The following is a 21020-nucleotide window of genomic DNA, read 5'->3' as shown; positions in this document are numbered from 1 at the left end:
ACTGGACTGCAGAGGCCAAAAAGACAAAACAACAATGTTGAATACAATTTGAAATGCTAAGGAAAGACCTTTCCATCCATCCTGTTTGTACATACAACATTAATTTAAGGAAATTGTTATTTCTTGAAAAGAAAAAATAGCTTCTTCAACTTCTGTCACTTCAAATAAAAGCACAAGAGTCCCTTCCAATCTCTAAATATATGATTTTTCTCCAGAACTTTCAAAAATTCAAAGCAAAAACTCGTTGAGTACCTATAAAATCTGAAGGAATACATTCCTCTCTCCTGGAAGGCCTATCTTAAAATGTCTGTGATAATGTCAAGAGTTGATGTTTTTTTCCTCTGAACAGATTGTAGCCACAAAGGTAATATTATTGCACAAGTGAAGTAATGGTATCTTGTACAAAAGCTCAAACAGACTCTTCTGTAAAGCAAAACTAGTCATGCTTTACAGAAAAGTGTTTTCCACATTTACTTTACGTAAATGGTGATCTTGAGCCCTTTAACATTGACATGGAAAGCCACATGTAAAATACTTAAACTCCATTCCCATTGCTTGTAATAGTGTCTTGAAATCCAGTGTGTGTTGGCTTTCTGATATTTTGTGTTGTTTAAATACACTTAACTAGACATCTAAAAGTTTTAACCTTTGAATTAGCCCTAGTTTTGAGCAGAAATCTCATGAATAATTCCTTCTCATCTAAGAATTGCTCATTTTTTCAATCAAGCATGCCACCAGTTATTCAGCTACTAAATAATTCTGAATGATTGTGATCCATGCACTGCAGATTAATACTTTATTGAGACTATTAAAATTGCTCTGACTTCTTATATAGTAAGAATTTTTGCCATGACTATATTGGCAGGTTCAGGATCCATGAAATCAAAAGAAAACTCAGAGGTAGGGTTCCTCAGTTTTATGCAAAATTGCAGAATCAAACCCATAGTCTTTTCTGATCATGTGAAATTTCTCTTCTTATAATATAAAGGGAAGTCTTTGGAAGGGTACTTGGGAATAAGGAATCTGTTCGTAAAAGCACAGGGCTTTGAGGAAATGGTAAAAATGGTAACTCATAGTAACTAACTGACATGAGGTCAGCCTAATTATTAATGATTTTTTTTTCATTCTTAAGAGCTAATAAAGCTTTCTCTTGTGTGCCTTACAAAAGGCTGATTTCCCATCCCCCTACATCAAATCTTGTTCACTCTCAGAGCAATGTTTATAAGCAAAAATGAATTTAGAAATCTGAAGGTCTGACACATGTAGAGGGACTATCTGTATCAGAAAAACTTCTTGTGAAGCTGTATAAACAAAGATAGAGACAAAGAAAAGCTATCTTTATAGTCTTTGAAATGACAACATCACGCCAATCTATGCCATAAAGTATTTCCATCTTCATTGGCTAGTATTGCCAGACAGTATTCCCACCTATTGTCTAATGTTAAATAGTAGTCTTATTTAGCAATTGCCTAAAGCCAAGTACAGTAAACAGCACGCTACATTCTCTTGTATCAATGATAAAGAGTAATACAAATAGTCTGTTGCAATATAACACTATTAAAATCTCTGCTAAGAAAAATGGCAAACACTGTTTTTATATAATTTAATTGTTTTGTCTGGATACAGAGCTTTTCCTGGTTCTCGTGCCTAATAGCATTGTGGTTATACTGTGTTTTTTTTTTTCCCTAAGCCTCTTTTAAAGAAAAGACATTAGTTAAAATTAGGAGAAAGCAACACTCATTTTAATACAAAGTATGGGTAATCAAGTCTGCTAAAATAAGGATTGAGGTAGGTCATATCATCACAGAACATCCCTAGTTGATAGGGACTCACAAGGATGATGGAGAGCAACTCCCAAGGAGGATATTTTTAACATATTGCTAGCTGCAATGCGCAGTTTGGAAATTTTATAGAGAGTTGTTATTTAACATCAGATTTTTGGTAATAGCTTGTTTTTGATGTTGTTTTCCCCCTCTCCAATTCAGTCTTTGTTTTTTTTTTTGGTGTAATGTACATAAAATTGTATTCTGTCCAACTGGAATATAAATAATGCTGCCTTTGATAAATATCATTAAATACTAGTGAGCTCAATAATGATGTTACTGACTTCTTTATTTATATATATAGACACACATGTGTGTTTATATATATGTGTGTGAGTATATATATAACAGATACACACGCGTGTGTGCGTCTATTAAAATCTCAGAGTTGATGACAACAAAGCTCAGTTGATCACAGTCCAGTTCATTTTCTGGTATTGTGTTAATCACACCAGCTGTTCTACAGACAGAACTTCTCGTTATCATATGGTACACCTGCAGAAAAGTATATCTCTTATGTCTCATTTATCTTTTCCTTGAAATAAGCTCTACCCAGCATACAAAGCAAATGCAAATTTCAGCATTTCTTGTCTGTATCAAGAATTTAACACAGTGTGTTATTCACCTAGGAAACATTTTTCTGCCTTAGCAATTAAGACTCCTGTATTTTACTGACTTGAATAAGGAACAATCCATCACAACTGCACAAAACAGAATCATACTACTCATTTCTGCCTATCACTGCAAAAATAGTTCTACTATTTCACCATAGATTTTTTAAGTGTATTAGATACTTAGTCACATATATGGAAAGACAGTACAAGAACTCTCTCCAAACTGCAATGTCTGAATGACTGACTAAAACAAAGGGAGGAAAATAAATTGCCATACCGGTGAACTCCACTGTTGCACATAATGACGTGACAAGCTCCAAGCCTGTTACAGAGTTCAGAAGAAACTGATAGCAATCCAACTCCAGAAGCACTGCAAGCAGTGTATGCACAGGCAGCGGTGCGCTTGGAACGGATAAAGGACCCTATGAGTCGGTAAAGTTCATCCAAGCAATTGAGAGGCCTCATCAGCTGCAAAAGGGAAAGAGAAATTTCAATATTTGCTACTGAGAACATGTGAAATGCTCTCCTGTAGTAGGTCTTCACAACTACGCGTTGGAACAGCAGGGCTGTCTAGGACAGTTAAAAGCCAGATTCTTTAACATGCATACAGATCACAGAGTCTTCTGTTATGACTGAGGACAACTTTTTCAAACTTTTAAATTCTTACGGTCACTGACTTTCATTCCCAGTCCTGCCTACAGAGCTGTTTTTCACTTCATTAAACTGAACAGTTCCATCAGTGCCATTTTCATTAATGGTATTTCCAAAGAAGGGAAACCACAAAGAGACAACCTACAACCGTATACATATACAGGAGGGATACCAAGCCTGGTTAATTGACTCACTGAGACAATCAGCTTATAATTCAGACACATTATCCTTTACTTGTGCAAATGGATGGTTCCTAACCCTGACTAACAACATGGAAAAAGAAAAATGAAAGGAATCTCAAAACATACTACAAAACTCAACATTACTGCATGGAAAATAAATAATCCACCTAGAAAAGGCAGGTTCAGGTAGAAGGCTGCTGCTCTCAGAAGAGTCTTCAAGAGAAATCTGGCAATGAAAAGTAACATTTCATGGTGCTTTGTGTAAAGGAGGGGTTCACAACATAGTTTTGCAAAGACCATAATTCTAAATTCCCTTTATCTTTATTCCAGAAGCACTTTGAGATTCCAGCAAAACTCTTAACCAAAGGTTAAGTCTTTTGAAAAAGAGATTCATTCCCTAGAGACATCTTTAACTAAGTAGGGAAACATTAGCCTCACTTGCCCATTTATGGAGGTAACTTCACTCAAAAAAAGCATACAGGTCAAGTAAATCAATTATAACAACCAGCATATTTAAATCTGGGCACAAATAAATTTAACCTGGTTTACCTCCTATTGATTTAACTTGCATCCATTTAAATTGATTTTCATTGGTACCATTTACAAATGCAGAGATATGAAGAACATAACAGAAATCACGCCCACAAGCTAAGACCATGCACTAACTCTTAGCTTGCTCCAACTGCAAAATAAATGCACTACGTTAAATTAGCATCCCTTGGTTACCTCAGGATTATGAGATGCTTTTAACTTGCCCTTGGTCTTTTTACTAAAATAGATAGGGAACAGGTTTGAGGGTAACAAGCACTCTACATGTAGCTAATTTATCCTGTTGCAGCTGTGACTGTTTAGAAAATTAAATTTCCTGACTCACCATGGAAGGAGAGGAACAGGCTCATCCTCCTCCCCTTCCAAGCGGTCCAGCACAGAGCCAAGAAACAGGAGCTATCTGTCCGTTAATGATTGTGCTAGATGATACGGTCATAAAATTTTAGTCTGTCATAAAGCTCAGCTGATGATTACTATATTTCTCAAGCCACAGTAACTCAATCACTTTTGCTTGTAAGTCAGTACAGACAAGACCTTAGGAATTTCTGTATTTTTCCTTATTGGTCTACAGTAGGGGTATTAACTCTCCAACAGTAGGAGAGATCATTAAATGAATTTTCATAGCCCCTGGGATCTCTCAGTCACAGAGATTTGAAGACCGATGAAGGCATTTGGAGAAAGCTGAAATGAGGAGGTTCAGAAGGAAGCCTGAGCAGGCTGAAGGAGTATTTAATTTTTAACAGCAATTCCAATTTTTGGAACAAAAAAATTCTGCCTGCATCTGCTCCCCCCTCACCCGACCCCTTGCATGCTCCTGGTGTGACTGCATTGCTCTCTCAATGTGGCGAAAAAGAAAAGCTATGGTTCTCTTTCTGAGACATGTTGATGCCCTTCAGCATCACCTGCGGATGAAGAACCACATGGCACCACATACCCCTAAAAGCAAGGTGCAACAGAAAGATTGAAAAGATTTCCTCCTTTCCTTATATCCAAAGCCCCTATAGCTTTGAATTCCATTTTTGAATAGAATAAAGAACACCTCATGAAAGGATTATAATAGCAGTGTGTAACATATAGAGTTTAAGCATGCACTTAACATTTTTATTTACCTTATCTATGTAAGCTGCTTTAGATGTTGAATTTGCAGGCAGGTTTGACTTGTCCAGGTAGAATGCTCTGGGAAAACAAACAAAATAATGCAAAGACTGTTAATTGTTTTAATTCTGAAACAAAATGTATGCAGGTGACTATTCTTAGACATCATCCAAAAATATGTTGGTTTTTGTTTGTTTTGTTCTAATTCCATGATAAGAGAGGATCAAGAATTAGTACAAGGGTAAATAGGCACTAACACCCTTTCTTTAAAGTAACGAGGACCATTTTTCTTGTCCTGGAGACAAACATTACCTCTGCCCTTTGACAGTACAGTGCAAAACTTTAATCCCTAGTTAGTACAAAAACTAGTTCTGAAAGTGATTTTCACCAAAACATTCGTTTTCATCAATGAAAGGTTTGTGGCAAATGTCTAGATTTCAACAGTGACTTTGGGTAACTTAGCATGTAAACTGCACCTGAAATTCACGCACTGCAAGTTTTGTTTGTTTGTTTGTTTTTGTTTAGTTGGTTTGGTTTGGCTTTTTAATATTAATTGTATATATCTGTAATAATATCAGAACAGAATCCCAAATATGAAACATAGTACTGATGTTGAGGAATACACAGTCAAGCTCACAATATAAAAACAAACAAACAAACAACAACAACAAAAAGCCCTATAAGTGGTAAATATACATCATACAAGCAAAATGGTATTTGCAATGTGTGCACTCAGGCATGCATGTGTAAATTTAAAAAAAACAAATAAATAAAACAAACTGCCTTCCTATACAATTTCTGCATACTTCTTTGCAAAGGCATTGGTGCATGAAAGAAGCTAAAGAAAAATGTCATTTACCTACAGAACACAAATGTGACAAACAAGCCATTCTTGCTGTATCAGATTTATATACTTTGTAGTAAAGCTCTTCAACCCACCTTCCCCTAGTTTCTTCTATAACCTTTCACTTATCAATGAATGGTACCATTAAAAGTTTCCATAAAATAGACAAATGCTACATGCACTGTTTTAAAAGACAAAGGTGGCTGATATTTTGTGCAGAGGACTTCCATGCTTCCATCCTTCTCTCCTAAAACAGGAAAAGTTCTCTTTTTCAACACCAGAAAGAAAGAACTTCAGCAAAGCTACAGCATGGGAAGCAAGGAGCTCTTCTCCTGTCTCCTTTAACTCAGAAACCTTAGAGGCTTTTTATTTTTGCTGTTTGCCTTACAAGCAAATTAATTGCTCACCATTGATGAATTAGCATTAAATGTTCAATAGGCAGAGGAAATATCTTACATATCACTGTCACAAGACCTCAAGACTCATTGTGTTGGTTGAAAAACTCCTAAAACTGCTGGGGCCACTGCTAACAGAAACATCGACTGGGATTCCCTGACTAGATGAAGCCTCCAGGGAGAATCATTCAACCCTGCAGCAATTCTGGACAAGGTTAAAAACAAAACACAAACATGCACACACGGAACCAAAAACACTGAATATGGAACTTTTCTAGATTTTCTGGTGGAAACCTCAAGGTAAGATCTGGCTCTAGTGCCTGTGCACAAGGCTAAAGGTCACAGCCAAGTCTTGACCCAGGCTGGAACTGAACTCTAGCTGCCCCATGGAATGTTAACCAAATTTTAATTGCAATAAAAAATGAAAACGATTTTATCCACGAGCAAAGTTATTCACACGGATTCATATCTGCAAAATAGGGGTGCAGACTGCAAATTTGCATAGCCTTTTACTAGTCAACAATCTGAAATAACTGTACTGATTAAAAAAAAATAAATCCATTCACCTTTAATTCTAGTAGATTTTGCTGCCCATAGTTTTGTACTTTTGAAAACCATCTTCCCCCAGATTTAAGGTATGAATTAATCCCCTTTCAAAGCACAGTAAAGAAAACTAATCTAGTTCTGTTATTCCATTAAGCCTGTGCACAATCCAGACTGTACTCTGTGTCAGAGGAAGCTGGAGACTATTGGGAGGAAAAGAGGTTTGCAGAGAAAATTACTCATAAATCACTACGAGTGGCCACAGCACATAAAAGCTACCTCAGCAGCAACAGGCTAACCTTTTCCTTTGTTAACAAAGCTAAAACCAAAGCATCATCCTGCCATCCACTGAACATTATCAGACTAAAAGCCTCTACTGTTTTTTCCTGCTATGCTACAGGAAAATGTGCTTCATTCAGAGTCTGTTCAGCACTCCCATTCTCTTTGTGCTATTATTTCAGCAAATTCAGCTGCGTTAAATGAAACCAAAAACCAAATACAGAACAGTACACACATTAATAGAGTACATGGAAAATAATCAACTCAGGGTACAAAATGAAGCAACACGGACACTAGAATAGTATATGCAATTATAGAAATTACTATATTAATTCAGTCAGTTATTCATTAACCTAAAGAACAAACAAAAATCAACTATACACAACATTAATTTTATATATCAAAATATCCTGTTACCAATGAAACTATTCCCCCCACACAATCAGACAGCACTCCCAGATGTTTCTCAAGTGCTTTATTTTTATTGCTTTTCATAAAAACTGTCTTCAGTATTTTACAGAACATGACAAACTGTGGACAGCATATAAATTTCCAGAGCACTTCACTTAATTACTAAATGCTTGTTAAGGTCCTTAATCATATTTTATGGGAAAAGTTAATGGCAATATTGGCATGGTGCCCAATTTGGACAATATTTTTTAATCCATTTGAAATGATCAAGAATGAAATCATAGTTCTTTGTCTGCAATTGTGATGCTGGTTTTGCTGCTAAAAGCCTTACAATTTCTCTAAGTTGTAGTAGAAAAGCCTTTTTTTTAAAAACAAAAACAAAAAAGAAAGAAAGAAAGAAAGAAAGAAAGAAAGAAAGAAAGAAAGAAAGAAAGAAAGAAAGAAAGAAAGAAAGAAAGAAAGAAAGAAAGAAAGAAAGAAAGAAAGAAAGAAAGAAAGAAAGAAAGAAAGAAAGAAAAAGAAAGAAAGAAAGAAAAAAGATAAAATCAAGCAAACAACAACAACAAAAAAGGCATTAGAACAACAGGGGATTATTGCTGTGTTCCAGTTTTAAAGACACATCCCAAATTTCCTATGTAAAAATGCCAAATTAAGGGACAGAGATCTCAGAGAAAACTTACTATGGATTGAGGTACTAAACATCTTAGGGTTCAAAAAGAAAAACGCTATCACAAAATGATTGTTCTCTCTCTCTCTCTCTTTTTTTTTTTTTCTTTTTTTTTTTCCCCAGAAATTCTCCTGGAACCAACATACAAAGGAGATACTGAAGTTTTGATGTTTTTCTTAGTCAAGCATTTTACCTAGTTATCCTATCTGTCAATCATCCTTTATTTGAAATGTAAGAATAGCAAAGAAGTAATTGGGGGCAGAGGGGAGATAATTGGATTAAATAGCATTAAATAAAGGCAAGTTGGGCTGCTTTGCTGATTTTACAACAAAGAACTATCTCTTACATTGTCTTCATAACTGTGGCATACATATGAAGAAATTCATACTGCCTTCAAAAGGAGGATGGAAATATCAGAGAATCACAGAATTGTAGGGGTTCGGAAGGGACCTCCAGAGATCATCGGTCCAACCTCCCAAAATATATTTGAATGCTACTTGATTTTCAGTCCCTTAGTCACAAGTTATTCAAGAAGCATGGTCAACAACATGGCAAAGGATACATCAATACAGAGGTGCAGACTCGGGGAGTGTTGGAATTAGTGTCTGTAATTTTCTTCTTCAGCTCTATACATATGTCTATGACATATTTAGTATCTCTCTGTATATGCACATAAATACACACATACTTATCTATTTCTTTAATAAAAAGCTATATTCTGTCATCTCTTTGTTAACTATAGATGAATCCAGGTGTACAGCATGCATATATTTGTCTTCAAACACTTAGAAGCGTATCGATTTTTATATATACACATGTGTGTTTGTGTGTGTATATACACGTGCTTCCAAACTCAACTTTCTGTTGTATCAAGTACCCACTGCAGAAAACAATCTGCTGCCAGAGCAAACAAATGGCAATTGTCACATGTTCTTTCTAATAAATGGTAAATCTCAATAAATGATAAATTACCAAGTATATCTACACTCTAAACCCACACAAATAGGTGGTGATTTTAAGCCATTTGCTTGACACCATGCATCTGAAAATATATTTTAAAAATTTTCAGCTTGCAACAGTTGATACCTTGCAATAATGGAGACCATTTAAAGTGACAGTTACTTCAACACAACATAATTCCTCTAAATTTTACTAGTGTTTCTACATTACTTTGCAGTATTTCTGTATCTCTATTCATGCTACAAGTCCAGAAGAAAGAAAACTGTAATATTCTATCACTATTTAGGTTCATAAGACAGGAATAGTTTTCATACAGAAATAATACGTTAAGATAAATCTACCAATTAAAGTCTCAGCATACTGTGTTACTCCACAGAAGTATGCACATATGAATTATCAGACGGCAAAACACAAAGGACTTCCCACCTTCTGCGTTATATATGCCTGGAAAAATATGTACTTCAGCAAAAAGGGCAATTTAATGGGGCTTTGGTCTCATCATAAAATAAGATCATGGAATCTTATAAAGGGGATTCTAACCCTAACATCTTAATGATACAACCATATGTACAGTATTATTAGAGGTTTTGAGAAAGGTTTAACTATTAGAAAAAATCTTCGCAACAGTTTCGCAATTTTAAATTCTGAAACAGCACACATAGCAGTATTCTCACCATTCACAACTACTACTACGCAACCTGAAGCACAGAACAGAAAATTTTAACACCATGTGGCTCTGAAATTACCTTGGGTAATTCATATATTTGATGTGTAAGCCCTTCCTGGGTAACCCAGTATGCCAAACCTCCTGCCATCTACCTACTTCCCGGATCACTTGAAACCATCCTGTTTTACTAAGTGAAAGGGAACTTCTTGGGCCACAAACCACTTACAGCTGCCTTTCTGCCTCTCCCATTATTATCCTAACTGCCAATTCCACACTGAACACATTAGTACTTAGTAATTGTTTCCACACTTGCCTATCACAGAATATATTTCCCCTTATTGGCTCATGATATTCCAGACGTGGAATATACTGTTAAAATGATAACAGGACACATAGTCATAGGATGGTCAGCATTTCTATTACAGCTGTAGGCTTGGATTCATATCAGTAACCAGAAGTGAAATAAAAAGCTTCACCTCTGACCACTGCAGATACACTTTCTCTACATTTGCAGAGGATAAAGAAAACAGAATGAACAAGATGTCCACCTCAGTGAGCAAAGACTCAGTGTATGGGTCATTGTGGTTTTTTACTGTAATCTGTCAAGATGCATAATTTTCAGTTTCAGAACATTACATATAATAAATACTGATCATACTTTGTAAAAAGTCTGAAGATACAATGAATTTACACTCACACAAAGAGTATATATCTGGAAGAGAAAAAAAACACATATCTAAATTCAAGCCAGCTGAGTGTATCTTTTAAAACAGCAAGACAATTTAATTTACTTTGTCCAGCATCTTTCTATTCACTCTGGTCTTGCTTCACTTAGATGCAATGAATCTCAATTTCTGTTCTACCTAAAATGTTTCTCATTATGTTTGTCAGGAGACAAATTTAGCTATTATTTCCTTGTTATGTCCTTCAGAGTGAATGCTTAATTTTCAATCTTTCCTTCATAACGATTTTGCATTTAGACAGAGCTCAGCCACAAACATCTAGTTCATTTAGAACCACATCTTAAAATTCTAAGAGGCATCAGTTTTCCACTTTTTATAGTCATATAAACTACATGATAAATTAGTGTTTATAGCATTGCACTCTAGTTTTACTGTTGCATTTTTAAACACAATGCAATATACCAAATACCTAGTACTAAAATCCAGAAAATAGTATTTCACCTACTTCATAATATCCCACTGAACTAAAAAGAGAATATTTTAATGGAGTCACTCTCTGAAACCTGTAAATCTGCTCAGGTTACTATTTTCTGAATTTGATGGCTATAACAAAAATTGTAAATGAGCAAACCAGCTAAACATAGGAGAAAGGAGAGAAAGACTAAAATCAAAGGACAATAGTGGGATGACAACAAAGCTTCCTAACAACATAAGCTTCCTAACTGCATGAGCAATTTGGTTTGGAGAAGCTCTCCACTGGAAACAGGGGGTGAAGAAATCTGCCAGTTTTGCGATAGGCTTTAATGCATTACCTACAGGGTTTGATATATGATCTTGTCTTTGTGATAATGCAGGCATGGTCTTGAGAATCTGTAAGCTCGTTCCAGAAACAAACCCTTTCTCTCACTGTAATTAACTATCTCTAAGTGGGTACGTCCTTTTTGTCATTTTTACCAAAGTAACTATTAGAGAATTTTAGTTCAGCCTGAAGCCATGAGCACCATCACGTCTATTTTCTGCCTTGACTAAATTATACAGGATACAGAAAACATCATCTTGCCAAGAACCCTGCAGCTTGAGAAGCTGCTGAGCGCATATACATGCACATATAAATAAAAAGAAGTTATATTCCACAGACATATTTTGTTCCACACCCACAGAAATTCTAGGGGCAGAAATAGTTTCTTTGTCTTTAGAAAATAATTTAAAAAATAACAATATTAAAATCTTACGGATTATAACAAGATATCCCTGAATAAAGGATTAAATTAAATTTGCCATCATTCTGTGGAAGGCAATTTATGCCATAAAATAGGTACAGGAGGCTTTAGAAAGAGAAACTGTTTGAAGTTACATTGTAAATGAAACACTTTAAAATGACAAATATTACGCTCAATGTAATCAGATGTTCAATGTAATGAGGGTAGTTAGCTAAATCATTTGTCATTAGATTCACTGATTATAATTGCTTCCTTAGCGTAAGACTTGCATTTACCTCCTAAAATTATATCAAAGGGAGCAGCAACATAGGATAAAGAAGAAAAAAAGGTCTTTTCCCTTTACTGCTTGCTTTAACTTTTTCTTCTGTTACAGGTGTACAGCAGGCCACAAAAGTAACTGCCAATAATGCTGGACTCAGCTGACTTCAAAGAATAGTTCCAAATCACACAGAATGGTAGGCAGAAAGGAAAGAATGCTTTTTTTTCACGCCTTTTTTGTCTGTTGATGCACAGGCAAGTTAATTACTACACAGTGGTAATTATCACCCACACCAGTGGTGAGGATGGATAGCAATCCTCAGCTGCCTTTCCTGCAGCACGATCTTATCTTTGGAGTGAAGAACTGGGTCATCATATAGTCAGTGATGTCACGAGAAAGTGCCATGCTGGGCATAAAAGAAAAGATAAAATAAAAGGAGGTAGAACCTCACCTTCATCTATTCCCTTGATCATTCCTCTCTCAATCTTCCCAATTCAAGCCACCACATTATTGGGAACCAAATCTTAAAAGTGGTTAGATATCTAAATGTAAGTATAGGCGCTAAAGATTAATAGACATTTTAATGTGTCTAACAGCCAATGATTGCACTAATTTCTCATCAGCTAAAAAATTAGCTGCATAGACAGTTCATAACCCAAATGAGTGTAGTGACAGGGCACATAAATTCCACTATGGTTTGCTCTTCGTATCAACATCATGCAGTGGAGCATACTGCAGCCACCTAACATGCTTGGTATAGCCACGGCCCTGCACCCCCCTGAACGACCTGTGCCCACAGCATCCCTTCCATCTTTTATATACATCACTCGTGTGCACAGACCTGGCCCAGAAAAAGCTCTTAAGAACAGATGTTCCTGGACTTTTCTGCTTAAGAAGGTGACCAAGAGTATCTGTGGAAAAGTACATTCTAATGGAAAGTTGAAGGAGGGACCCACATTTTTCTCAGAAAGATCATTTACAATGAAAGAAAAAATTAATCTGATTTGCCTGATAAAAAATATTAAATATTTATGAAAAAGGAAAGACTGGAAGAGCAAGCTTCCTTACTACTGGAAGGCCCATCCTAAGCCATCAAGCTCAAACCTCTGACACCTCAAACAAACGTTTTCTCAGTTCTCATTCCTATACTCATCGATGTCCATTCTAAAACTATCTTACTTACTCTAGTAAGGTAATCCAAAACCTGATTCTTCCAAGGGTAAAGCCAGTTCTCCTATTCAACTAAGGGTTAGATGTTAAAGTCACTGCTCAGTCCAAAGATTGGCTGAGTTATGGCCATTCAGCTGACCTCTATGTCAGGTTTGTCCCAGCTTCTAACAGGTCTGCATTGTAACCCAACCTTTGGTCCCAGTAACGACTATATGATTTATTTCTATGCAATGTAGTAATAAATACCATAATGAATCATACCATGCAGGAAAGAGACCTTTACCAAAAATAAAAATCATATTCATAGGACATAATGTATTTTAATTAAATAATTCTTAAAAGAGTAATATTTCAAAAATGATAAATTAAGCTTTCCCTCATACTTTTACATATGATTCAAGATGTGCATCAGAAGATTTAACCCAACCAAGCAGTCCAAGTAATTATATCGCATTCATGAGTTATCGTTATTCCTATCAGCATTTGTTGTAGTTATGAATTCAAATACCAATGTTCATTGTTCCCTGCTGAAGAGAAATGATCTCTCATATCTGTAAAAGCAAAATGACTTATTCAAGATGAAAAAAAAAAAAAAAAAAAAAAGCTATTTGAATGACAGGTAGTAGCAAAGGAGAAAGATGAAGGACAGCAAGAGAAGGTGGGAGAATGCAGAACACAGCCAGTTAACGTCAGCCTCTGTACAGGTCAGATGCACAGGTTCTTTCCAGTCCTCTTCTAAATTAGAAGACAACTGTAGAGCTATCAAACCACACAGTAATAAATATCTTTAAAAATCTTTGCTGACTTAATTACTTTCACTTGTTTGTACTGTATGTTTCCCCATTAGCAAACGGTTTAATAAGGTTAAATTTACAATGTTGGCACTTACCAGCATCAGCGTAACTTGCAAATACAATTTGAGTATAGCCTTTTTTTCCTTATGAGTGTCAGAGAAGCGGAAAAGGTGAAATATAAAAATAAATGCAATCTAGCTGACCATGAAAAAGAAATCCAGCACCATAAAGAATAATCGTGGGCCAGATGCTGAAAATTTCCCTGCAGTTTCAGAAATGTCATAAACTGTTTTGTTTCTAATATAACATCATATTCAGAAAAAGGACTTCCTACATATTGCGGGGGCCTCAGGAACTGTAGAACAACTCAGCTCTTAGCTGTCCTTAGAATGAAAATTCCCCTGTATAATTGATTAGATTCAAATAGCTAGGGTTAAGTGAGTTACAGAAGATGGAAGAATGTTCTCTTCATTCTGTATGTATCAAATTCCAAAACTGGTTTTCAACTTTCATGCATTTTCATAAAAATGATAATCTTACGATTAATATTTTGTAGTTGAGGTAGTATTTTCAAAAGTCCCAAAGCAAGAACCACGAAGAGAAGTTCTTATGACTGCTCAAATGAGTGTCAAGGAGGACAACTTTGCACCTGGATTTATTATTTCACTTCTGATACTGTGAAAAAGCTGGTCGCAGATCCTTAGTAATTAATGATTTTTGCAAGAAGAGCTAACATTCAGGGTCTTTTTACTTGAAGGATAAAGGCTATCCTCCTTCCACTGTAAATCTACTACTGTATCTCTTAATTCATTCAAATAAAAAAATTGCAAATGAATTCTAATGTGTTCATTAGTATAAATTCCACCCCACACACACCAAAAAAAAAAAAAAAAAAAAAAAGCATTGCATTCCTCAAAAATATTTTATGTACTCATTCTTAACAAGTCTTGTCTTACAATTTAAGGATTATCTAAGCAAGGGTACCTCACATTTATTAATTTTATTGTCCCACTTGAAGCCATCACAAGTCAGGCTAACGTTTCATTGCCAGTGGGACCATACACAACCAAAATGGTCTCCTCTGGTACACATTATGAGAATACTATTATTCAAATGTGTCTGTGATAAGAGAAGCTGAACTTGCATTAAGAATTCTCATCAATGGATGATTCTGCTGCAGTGTCATGACCAGCTAGTGGCTTCATTCCCACTCCTTCCTCTTCTCCCACTGACTACTTTTTCCTCTGTTGTTGCTCCCCATTTGCTTTCTGCTGCTGTATCAATGAGGATTGTAAAATGGTCATTGGGTGATCATTTCAGAAGCAGCAGTGTATTATTTTTCTACAGAGAAAGAATGGTTTATGGATTGTGTGTGTCTTGAATGACTTGTTTTATTACTGATTAGGTGGTTCTACATAGAGGATTTCTTCCACATGAAGAGTTTAATCCAGTGTTATTACATATGCGTATGTTTCCAGGGAGTATTCAATTTCACTTTTATGTTTTTCTTTGAAGCAATTATCCAAATGTTAATAGCTTTTGCTGCTGTAGTTACTTTATTAGATTCTCCTGTACAAACACCTACACAGGCTAGCAAATGGCAGAACAAGAACAAAGCATCTGCTTTTCTGTTTTTCCTCTTTTCTTCGCGTTATGTCAGTGAATTCCTGAAGCTGCTTGTGCCTCATTTAAGCAACAGGTAGAGCTCACCAGAACACAAATGCAAAGATCAATTACTGAATACTCTCATCAGACATTAGAAGGCTGGAACAAATCCGTATTTTTCCTATTCTTTAGACTGGACAGAGCAACCATTGGCAATTTTTGTTGAATGCTGACTTTTTCATAGTATCTTTTAGCAAAACTAGTCCTTGGAGGTTAGCAACTGGTCATACCTGTGAGTCAAAATACCAGTGCTATATCTCATTAGATCCACAGAATGAATGAAGGTCCTAACCAGAACACGTGATGGTAAATAGGATCAAGGAACACTGAAACAATGTCAGGAAGAATTTTAGGATTTTTATGGGGGCCAAATCAGACCTATTCATTTACTTAAAAAATGGCAAAAAGTTTCGCCTTGCACATCTGAGGGAAAACTCGTTCCAATGCTAGTTCATCTACACCAAACACTGCCATGACCAAAGCTTTCAAAAACCTATTTGTCATATTTTCATATAAGATTTGTGAAAAAAAATACTTAGGAGGAACTTTTTTTTTTCCTAAACATTAAGTACTAACCAAAAAAAAAAAAAAAAAGTGGAAAATGGAACAAACAAATAAATACATAAATAAATACTACATTTGCCATTGGGTAGAATTCCAGTGGCACAGATGAAACAAAGAAAGTAAATATACAGTACTCACTGAATACAACTGGCTTTAAAATTGTTTTTGCTACAATATTGCTTGGATTAAAGCAGAATTTAGGAAGTCCACTGCTCTGATAAAATCTTAGAGAAATATATTTGCAAGATCCATGAAGAAAATATCCAAAAGACAGGAGTAGATCAACAGGTAAAGGAATTGGAAAAATAATATTGAGACTTTCACTTGTATGCTTGTCTCCACCTAGATACACTTAGACAGGATACTTAAATATCCTCCTTCCTACTCTTTCATTTTCTTTGCTGCCCTTCATCTCTTTTTATCTCCAATTCTCTGTCGTTTTTAACATGTGTAGCCAAATGGTACTATTTCCATCCAACTCAGGGATTTAAAAAGTGAAAAGATGTGATGTTACCCTTTTTTGTTCTATTTGTGTATATAAGTATATTTAAACAGGTGTTTTCCACAGATACAATGAGGTGCAAGAGTGGTCTAGGTATTTTATCATCATTATTAGGTATATCATCATTTTACTTCGTAACTTAGAGATCAGTACACCAGAAATTCTGTCTTTATGTGCAACTTCTTAATTAATTATTTACTAAAATACACACCTGCATAATCGTTGCATATACTGGTAAGTACATACTCCGTAATCCACACCTGAAGCTGATGCAAGTACCCAGAAATGTTCTTATTCCCATTAGTACTAGAAAAAAACTACATTCACCTTTGAGGAAAACAGCACTACTTTATAAGCCCTATTCTGTAGAATTCACATAAATATGATCTAAAGAATCAGATCATAATATTTAGAGATTCTGGTACACCAATTGTGATCATGTAGACAATTCTGTTACTATATGCATTAGTAAATCAACTCTGAGGCATTTGCAGCTATAATTTTCACAGGAAAATGATTTAGGAGAGAATATAATTTTAATTTTCTTTTTCAATGTAATCTTAATAGTGCAGAAATCAAAAAAAAAAGTCAGAACCATGAGTCTTGGATTTTTTTCAATCAAACAACAAAAACAACCACCATACAATGCACTTTAGTTTAAATACGTGTCATAGAAACTGGGTCAAAAAGCTGAACTTGCTAAGGTAATCTCAGGAAAGTTGGTTTATTACCCACCGTAGTTTCTGGTTATACTGCTTTACTTTTTCTAGTGATGCTGCATTTATCTGAGCTTGAAATTCTTCTACTGAAACACTGTCTCTGTAGTAATATCCTTCCATGCTTTCCAATGCTATGAAAAGAGAAAGAAGAACACAGAAGAGAAAAATCGGTATTAAATATTTAGTATTCACATTCTTTGTAGCTTTGTTCACAGACTAGTGTATTACTTTTAAACCTTGAAGCTGAGATCCCTGTGGATTGCTGAGCTGTTTCTGTATGTCATTGAATTCATACAGATCTTTTTAAGATTTCATTCACAATAAAATTTATATTTCTGGCCCCATGGAAAATATGGCGTGAGTTCTGTTGCTCTAATTAAAGTATTCGTGCCCCTTGCATGTAAATGTGTTTTTTAGTTCTGATATATATACTGGGGGGAAGGGGGGGAGCAGTAGAGGAAAGAAAGGATTAATGTACAGATACTTTCACAGAGGGAGACCTATGTTATGAAGTCTGATTAGGGGATATGGAACACTCCAAACTCTAGATATTTCCACTGATAATCTGAATGCCTTCTTCTGGATTAAGTAAAGCAAATTTCTCTGGATCTCTGAAAATGCCATATATGCTGCTTTGCAGGGATGAGGTATATCTCTACAGATGGACTCCTTGTCTTTGTTGTATTCACTTGACAAAAGCAAGGATGAATGTTGCTACAAGAATTCAGGAACCAAAAAAAGATTTCCAGTATAGGTCACTGTCCTTCTCATACGATCATCACACAGAAATTAAAAGGAGCATAAAAGGAATGCACAACCTTCCATTTTCGCATGTTCTTCAATACTTTTCAAACAAAAACAAACAAAAACACCCCACCCTTCCTTTAAATTAGATACTCAGCAAAGTTCAATCCTTTCTTTAGCTAAGCCACGTCAAATGTTTGAAAAGTCTCAAACAAATTTGAAACTCAAAAATCAAGATCTCTACATAACAAGAGCTTGTTAAGAGATTAACTTTATTATAACACAAAACACAGGTTCCTAGTGATATACATTTCTGGGAGAGGATCATTAAAGATTTTACAATTAGGAACATTGCTACTTTAATAATCCATACTCATTCTAAGAATTCATCACCCTATCAGAAAATGCATGCAATAAGCAGATCTCTGATGAAAACATGCTGCAGTCTTACAGCTTCAGCTGCACACAGAATATTAATTCTGCTTGTACTGCTTAATATGACCAGTTAATAAATAATTCATTCAGTGTGAAATAACATGCAAATTGCACTCCCCTTTGGTGTTTTCAAAGCTCGTAATTCTGCTTCTGTGCAAAAATATTAAATTTCAACAGAAAGACTTCTTAACTTCCTTGATGCTTTATCCCACCAAAAAAAATAAAATAATAATAATAATGCAGAAATATCCACAGAACTCTCTAATACCAGGTTAGTGCACACATAGAGCTGACTATCTGTATGTCTTGTTTTACCTGAATAAACTTCAATTTATCCAGTTAGATCACCCACGTGAGAAAACTCAGTCGCTTCTCAGGACTGACTGGGGCACACAGTTCTGCTTCTACCAGCGCTATGGGGACCATGCTACTGGTTGTTGGCAGGGAATATCATAGTGTACACTTTAACTCTCCAATTTTTTAAAGGATTTCATGTATTTCTAGCTATTCAACGTATTAGAAAGCTCTCTTGTAAGGCAAGCTTTCCTTACAAAGTGAAACATGTCTTCCATAGTATTCGTGAATCAATATTAGGATTTTATGGTCTGGATGAACAGATGAATGGAAAAAAAATAGGTGGATGGGAAGGCTCAGAGTGTAGTAGGCAATAGGACACAGTCTGCATCAAGAGGCCCATTAAAAAGCAGGACACCATAATGATGTACATTGTTCATTATCTTCATCACTGACCTGGAGGAGGTGACAAAGTGCACTTCTGTCAAGTTTTTAGCTGAAACCGAAGTGGGGGACGCAGTGTAATATGCAATTGCAGGGCCACTTAGAAGGAGACCTAGACAGGATGGAGGAGTTGCCCAACAGGAACAATGTGAAACAGAACAAGACAAATGTCAAGTCCTGCATGGAGCCTCAGAAGAACCTGGGAGTCAGCAAACTCAACATGAGTCTGCAGTGTGCCCTGGCAAAAAGGAAGGCCAAGAGCATCCTGAGTTGTATTAACAGAAGCACAGTCAGTAGATTGACAGAAGTGCTTATCCTTACTTCCTTCCTTCCTTACTCATTAGATAGCATCTCGAATACTGCATCCAGTTTTGGGCCCCATGATACAAGAAAGCTGTTGATCAACTGGAGAGAGTTCAGTAGAGTGTCACCAAGATGGTCATGGCCTGAAACCTTATGAGGAGAGGCTAGGGAACCTCAGCTTGTTTGGCCTGTAACTGATGGCTTTGGTGACCTACATGCCACCTAACTAGACTTAGTTAACAGGAGGTCAAGAAGAAGACAGTGCCAAGCTCTTTACAAAGGTGAAGGTTGCAGAACAAGAGGCTATGGACATAAATTGGAACAAAAGAGGCTGTAACTGGATTGAAAGGAAACACTTTTCCATGACAAGGGCAAATAGAGGAATATGTTCTCCAAGTGGCTGCTCAATCTCTGTTCTTGTTTAGAGATCTTACTTGAAAAAACCCTGAGCAACCCGCTCTGACCTCACAGCTGACCCTTCTGTGAGCAGGTTCTCCAGGACCTCAGGAACTCCCAAGGTCCCTTTCAACGTGAATTATTCAATTATTCTATGAAAACATAAAAAAGAGCTTATATTATTAAGAGACTAAAGAGAAATTTTCAATAAATTGAATTTCAATTTTAAATAAAGTATCTTTTAATTAAGCTTATTTATTGCTGAGATCACAATTCTAATGTAGTAAATAGAGAATTCTGAATGCCAAGAACTGTCAACATTCTCAGACCCCAATACTGTAAATCAGGACCCTTTGAATGTATGTATTTAAGCATATGTTTGTACAAAACTATTCTTACAAGTGGAAAGATACATAATATAGCCTGCATAAACACTTTAAAACTATAAAAATGCATGTAATCCCAATCCTGCAAATATATAGGCATGATTAATTTTAGGCATGGAACTATGCAACACAGAATAGAACAACACAGAGACTAGCTTGTTCTATTGACAAACTATTCCATGAACACTATTTTCTAAATGTTCAATTGAAAGCATCATAAACCATTGTATTTTTTAGGCAGAAAATAGCTTAGCTGTGTTAAGGTTGGAAAGCAAGAATTTACTTCACAGAGGAACTTGCAAAAGATTTCTCTTCTCAAAGCTAATAAATTTCAGTTAAACATGGGCATCTACTGAGTTAGTTTGATGGCAGCTCATCCAAACCTTACAGGAATGAAGTAAAAACTATAATCTCAATACATTCATTAGTAAGGGAAATATATAGAGAGATATTTAAACAGTAGGATTTAATTTCTTATCCAGGACTTCTAATTCTTGGATTCTAATGGACTATTTTGACGGAAGACAGTTGATAATTAAAGAAAATTGGTATCAGAAAGAAAGAAGACTTTCCCATTACTGAAAATTATTAAACAGATGTGACACTTCAATGAATCTTTGCCCTTTTGCTTTAGCTCACTGCAAAGGTTCTAATACTAGGACACAAATATTTTGGGCACTCTAGAAACAAAAGAAAAAAATTCTGCAGAAGAAAGTCTCAAGCACACTGAATCCCTGTCCACGGTCCTGTGAATCTAAAAGA

At 35.7% G+C, this 21020-nt stretch overlaps 1 protein-coding gene across 2 annotated transcripts in view; it reads right to left on the bottom strand.

The window, feature by feature from the left end:
* The window catches only part of PREX2 (phosphatidylinositol-3,4,5-trisphosphate dependent Rac exchange factor 2), a 179542-nt gene that overhangs the window by 25958 nt on the left and 132564 nt on the right, over nucleotides 1-21020 (bottom strand). For both annotated transcript variants that reach the window (XM_068672027.1, XM_068672028.1), the window contains 3 exons: nucleotides 17273-17387; nucleotides 4929-4995; nucleotides 2715-2905 (listed from right to left, as the gene is read on the bottom strand). In XM_068672027.1, the coding sequence (XP_068528128.1) occupies nucleotides 2715-2905; nucleotides 4929-4995; nucleotides 17273-17387 (373 nt within the window). The remainder of the gene's footprint in view (nucleotides 1-2714; nucleotides 2906-4928; nucleotides 4996-17272; nucleotides 17388-21020) is intronic.

Source organism: Anas acuta, chromosome 2 (assembly GCF_963932015.1).
Source record: "Anas acuta chromosome 2, bAnaAcu1.1, whole genome shotgun sequence".
In the NCBI taxonomy this organism is placed as follows: Eukaryota; Metazoa; Chordata; class Aves; order Anseriformes; family Anatidae; genus Anas; species Anas acuta.
The sequence above is the reverse complement of the archived record's forward strand: the minus strand, read 5'-3'. Positions and strand labels throughout refer to the sequence as shown.